Genomic DNA, 6,261 nt, shown 5'->3' with positions numbered 1-6,261 from the left:
AGAAGCAAGAAATCGTCAAGAACAAACAAAGACAGCTAAGCCAAATATCCTCATCCCATTCCCATCCAATCCTAAACAAAAATATGAAAAATCAAAACCAACCACATGGCTTCACCCAACTCCGTGGGTCCTCAACGTACCCCATATTTCAAAATTAAATATAGTTAATTTAAACTAGCATATAGGCACATACAAAGTGTGTGAGAAAATTTTTTATTTTTGTTTTTGAAATAGAAGGAGAGAGAAAGAGAATGATAGAGAATGTGGGAGCGAGAAATTTTATATTTTATATTTTTTAATTAGAGACATGTTATGATTACATGTAGGTGATGCTTAAAAAAAACAACAAAATTTAGTTGTGTGAAATTACATTTATGCCCCATATTTCTTATTCATATTCTGTTTTAATTAGAAGGTTAAACTGATAATTTTATAAAAGTTTGGTTGACAATTAGTGTTTTATTAATTAGTAGAGATAATAAAAAATATATTAAAATAAAAATACCTTTCAGTTTTTTGTAGAGCTAATAAAAAGTTCTTTCGAGGGACCAGCTGGTAACTGACAATTCACCATTTTTAAAAACGGAAGACTCAAAGCGTCTTTCCGCTTCTTTCTGATTACTATCATGTAATTCACCGTGCCCACTCGAATACAAAATGTGCCAAATAAAATACGAGTCTAAAATTCGTAACCAACCTTTGTGATGGAGATATAACAAAAAGTTGGCAAACATAAAAATAGGTTGACAAAATAAATAAAAATAAAAGAAGTGACTTTTTTTTATTTAAAAAAAGTGCAAGACTTGCGTGAGGGGTTTCCTTCCTTCGCGGTGCCCGCGACTCACGGTTTTCTTCCATTATTAAATTTGAATGCCAAATCGAATCCCTTATTTCCGTCTCCATTATTTATATATAAATCCTTTCCACAACTCATTCAGTCATTCTTCAAGTTTTCAAAAATACCATTTGCTTTTTGCACCCTCTTTTCTTTCTTGAGGTCCCCAAAGAATTTGCTAATTCTCTCCTTTTCTCATCCACCATCCCAACTTTTCTCTCCCCCCCGCTATCTTTTTCCCATCTCCCAAACAACTTTATCTCTACAGAAAACATTAACTAATATTTGCCTCCTTGTCCAACTATATATACCATCTCTAACCCCTTACTTATTATACTTGCCTACCACCACTTTTTCTCCCAAAACCCTAATCTTGTATCTGTACCTTTTTTTACTCGGTGTGTGTGTGTGTGTCTCTCTCTCTCTCTCTCTCTCTATATGTAGAAAAGACAATCCTAGATTTGGGTTTTGTTTGTGCCCCTTTGGAACCAAACCCACAGCCCACTCTTCTATTTTCTCATTGGTGTACAAAATGGATGACACCAGGAACCACAATAGGAAGCGAGCCCGAGATGACTCGGAGAACTCGGACTCCTCAGAAACCAACCATACCCAACCCGCGTCAAAACTTGTCCGAGTTGACTCGAGCAACTCGGTTGCCAGCTCCCATGAGTCGGGCACCACAGGAGAGCAATCGAACAACTCGGATGTTAACTCGGGCGAGTCGTTGACTCAGACTCCCGACCGAGGTGACTCGGACGAGTTGGGTATGGGCTCGGCAGAGGTCAAGCTGATACAAGACGACCTACTAAACATCCTGGACGACTCTGACAACGTCCCGGAGATTCAAGGCCTTGACTCGGTGATTAAGAGCTTCGAGGAAGAGATACAAGTTCCGGCATTTCCCGCGTCTGAAGCCACGTCAGATTCAGGCCAGTCGACGCAGCCAGAACTTGGTTATCTTCTGGAAGCTTCTGACGACGAGCTTGGTCTTCCACCGACCAATGGAGCAAGTGAGGAGGGAAAAATCGAGGCTGCTGATTTCACCACGAGTGGCTCCGAGGCCGTTGAATTGGATGGCATGGTAGGGTTCGAGAACGACATGATTCCGAGTTACGACTCGTTCGACTTCGGAATCGGTGGCGACTCTGAATTTGCTAATAACAATTATATTGGTGGGGTGGAGTACCTGGCTTTAGACGGTTTGTTTGATTACCCGGGGGGCGGCGTTGCAGATGTTTCGTGGCGAACCGAGTCCCTTTCGGCTTTGTAGAAACGTTTCTGGCGGCATGCCGGGGACCGCTGCATGCGTAAAATGGGGTTTTGTTTCCTTTTACGTGTTAGACACGCAGATGTGCATATTAGGTTGTAAAACTCGACAGAAAGCAAAGAAAAGGAAAAGAAAACTGTGAATTGAACAAAAGAAAATTATTTTCTTTTGTTTCTGTAAGATATTACCTGGCATAAAAAATTTGGTTATACATGTTCATTAAAATATCTTAATTTAAAAAAAAAATTCGTTTCAATCTAAACTGCGCGTGAGTGACCCTCAGTCTCCACTTGGATTATTTTTTCAGATGAGTTCTTAGTTTGCATGCGAGTGCAGAAAGTTATATATTTGTAATGGTTTTGATACTAAAATGGTCTGTTATTGAGTGACGCTGACATAATTTTCATATAATAAGATTATAATATCCACACAAAAATTTCATTAGATCATTTCGTCGAGCATTTAGTACACCTATCAATTCATGTCAACCTATGTTGAAAGTTTGTGCCAATATATGTTAACAACGATTATTATTTGTAGATATGCTTGTCGATGCAGAATACTATAGAGATGTTGAAAACTATCAATGCTTTACAACTAAAGTATTTCATATTAGAAGAGAAAAATGAAGATAAATATGATCGAAGAAGGTAGAAGAAGTATAAGGAGAAAGTTGTAATTTAGTTTGTTTATAGAGTCAAATACGATGTATAAACGAACATACATGCGGTTTTTGAAGTTTTTGGGGTCAAGTACAACCAACACCTCCATGTTAGTTCCGCCACTGTTGTTATGGCTAATTATTACTTATTGGTTGACTGTGAAACATAGAATTTGTGGTGTGTGATTCAAAAACAGGAGGGAAGAGATGGTGGCCGGGTAGATCCTTCGATTTGAAGAGTTAATGGTTTTGCTATCGTTTTCATGATTTCTTTGTTCCACAGCACAGCTGAAAGGCACATATCACTGAAACAGTGCAGATGAAAGTAGTAATAGAGGTCGTTGATTATACATCAATTTCCGTAAATGAGATACATGTGGTTTTAGTAATTTTATTGTGCGGTATTATTCACACACCTTTTTCATACATTTTTTTTCAATTCCATGATTCAACCGAATAAATTGGAAAAGATCAAAAATAAAAATTAATAAAAATTGTATGAAAAGTAAAAATAGATAATGGATAGCAGTAGTTTTTTTTAATGACTGGTTAAGGAATTCCACACTCATTCTTTACTTATAAAGTTATGATTATTGAATCGAAGTGCATGTTTCTGTCAATGAACTGTTAGTATTCTTTTGAAACACAATGATGATATATATTTCATATCTTATTGGTTGCTTGCCAACAAATCAAAGAAGAACAAATTAAATATATGGAAACCAAAATGTTGGATTTTTACATCAGTTTATTATGGTGTTGTTTAAGTTTTTCTATCCAACTAATTCAGTCACAATATTATAAGTTATTTAGAATGAATCTCATATTAGACAAAAAAATCTTTAAAAAACTTCATTTTAATCCTTGGCAAAGATGACTTTTAGATTAAAACTATAAGTAAGATCAAAAATCTAATTTTAGTTTCTTGATACATTAATAACCTCATTTATTAATTATTTCTCTTTTCTCTTCCTAATTTTTAATGTATTAATTTTATTTCATTATAATTTTCATTTATCGTAATCTATTTTTTTGTAAACATTTAGATAAACTAATTTTTGTTATAGTTTGGGCCCAAAATATCGGTTTGGGTCAAGTTTAGAATTGTTCTCGGCCTAGAGGCCGTACTTAGGAGTCGCTGGGGGTCATCCGGTTTATGGGCCACATAGCCAAGGTTGGCCGTGTCCTATTAGGAATCCATGGGTAGTTGAATCTTGATACGATGGGGAGTTTCGACAGGATAAGGATGTTGAAGTTTGGGATTGAATACGGCCTGATAAAGGGGTTGAGTTCAAAATCCTAGTAGGAGTATGACTGGTCGAGATAAGGTTGGATCGGGGGAAGGAGTTCTAATTCGAGTATGGTTGTGATTCGATTAGAAGCAGGTTGACTGCTATAAATAGAGGAAGGATGACATCATTAAAGTCCCTCCAATTCAACACACAAACTGCCCTAAGCAAACTCTCGCTCTACGCGAAACCTCTCAACAACCTTAAGATTTTTTTTTTTTTTGCCGACACATCTTCAGTTTGGATAAACAGCACTGTGAAGGCAACCGGCGAACATCTTCAGTTTGGATAAACAACACTGTCGCCGTAGAATCAGTCGATCATGAAGCACCTTCAGTTTGGATAAACAGCACTGCGTCGAGGCCAACTGGTTATCTATCCAAGTCTCGGTCGAGAAGGATTTTCGAATCCTTATTGGCAAAGGTCATCTCATTAGCTTTCTCGGCGAAGTCAGGTGTTACAGCTTACTTGGGCTTGGCACGTCGAACGCCAAGTTGTTTTATGATTGGATATTCACAAGTAGGCTTTAGAGTTCGACATTCTGACGGCCGAACCACGTTTACCATCAAGACATATATATGTTTTGAGTATTTGTGTCCCTATACTTTGGTGTCGATTTGTCATGCTTATACTCTTGCGAATATAATCACTGTGGCTGAATCCGGCGCCGACGATTTGTGAACTTCGCAGAACTAGTAGCCTTGTCTTCAGGCTCTAGAACCCAAAGGCTGAGACGTGTTACTTCCTCGGCCGCAGTCGCGAGATTCAGAAGTAAGCAGCACACCCAACACGACATCAACAAATTTTACTCACCGGCCGAGCTCGGCTGTCGAGTTAGCACACCCCGCACACAACCGAAGGACGTAGTTAGCTTATTAATTACTCAGCCTGTGCGCTGCGTAGGTTGTTTTTAGGGTCAACAGTTATATAATATATTTTGATGTACTTTGTCTTCTTCATTTATGTACATTAAAAACATAATACTACATTTTGGTACACATATTTAGGTACATACATTTTGATACAAACATTTAGGTACATTAATTCAATATATTGTATTTCGATACTAACATTTCGGTGCATACATTTCGGTACACACATTTAGGTACATTTATAATACATTTTGGTGCATATATTTCGGTACATGCATTTCGGTACTAACATTTAAATACGTTAGTTTAATATAATATATTTCGGTACAAACATTTCGATACTAACGTTTAGGTACATTAATTGAGTCTTTCAAGTTTGAAGAATGTTAAATAAAATTAATAAATTAAAAAACTCGTTTTTGGTCAAAAAATAAATTAAATATTGTATGTTAATAAATTTAAATATTTAATGGGAGACATTAAATAAAATGCATATTAATTATTTTGAATTAAGGACAAATCAAGAGATGATAATCAATATGTAATCTAACACCAGGTTTATTTTAAATTTCACACTTCTTGAAGGATTAAAGTTAAAAAACCCCAAAAATCTTTTATGTGTTAAATAATTTGACTACTCTTTGTATCACCAATTAGTTTTATAGTAAATTTTCAATTGTTTTCATAAGCATAATAACAAAAAACTATCATAATTAATTACGGTGGCGAGACTAAGAAATGAATTAAGATTAGTCTGTCACTAAAATCCAGATCCATCCAAAGAAAAAAAAACTAAAATAAATACAAAATTCACAATTAATTGGGTTGCTTGCCACCAATTTACAAGTAGAACAAATTGTCTGAGAGGTGTTGGGATATTTAAGTTAGCTTTTAGGACATACACTTGGTGTCTAAGACCTACTCCAACATTTCGAATAAAACCCAAATTTTAAGTTCTAAATTTACCCCAACTTGTCCAACCCTTGGGACAAATATGAGTTAAAGCTCAAAACTCTTTTTTGAGCCAACTTTAGCCTAGGATTTCCCCCGGGGTTAGTGGGGTTGGTACACCATATATGTATATATTTTTTAGTCTTATATTTATAAATTTATTAAATCCAACAGTTAAGATCTAATTTGATGAAATCCAACGGTAAAACAAATATCTAACAGATTAAATCCAACGACTAAAGTAATAATTTTTTTTACGTGTTTCATATTCTTTCATAGTGTTTTACGAGTTTCATTTGTGATTTTTCAATATTTTTTGGAATCTAAATATTTTAAGGTTAAAATGTTCATAAAATTAAATTAGAATAGTCTACATAATGTTT

General features: G+C 35.6%; 1 protein-coding gene across 1 annotated transcript; it reads left to right on the top strand.

Annotated features, from left to right (window-relative positions):
• Positions 1–643: 643 nt before the first annotated feature.
• On the top strand, positions 644–2,367 carry LOC103455595 (uncharacterized). Its single transcript, XM_008395175.3, has one exon. The coding sequence runs from the start codon at positions 1,368–1,370 to the stop codon at positions 2,106–2,108; it is 741 nt and encodes a 246-aa protein (XP_008393397.2). The 5' UTR covers positions 644–1,367; the 3' UTR covers positions 2,109–2,367.
• Positions 2,368–6,261: the final 3,894 nt, after the last annotated feature.

This window comes from Malus domestica, chromosome 14, assembly GCF_042453785.1.
Source record: "Malus domestica chromosome 14, GDT2T_hap1".
In the NCBI taxonomy this organism is placed as follows: domain Eukaryota; kingdom Viridiplantae; phylum Streptophyta; class Magnoliopsida; order Rosales; family Rosaceae; genus Malus; species Malus domestica.
Note: the sequence above shows the minus strand (reverse complement) of the source record. Positions and strands in the feature narration are given on the sequence as shown.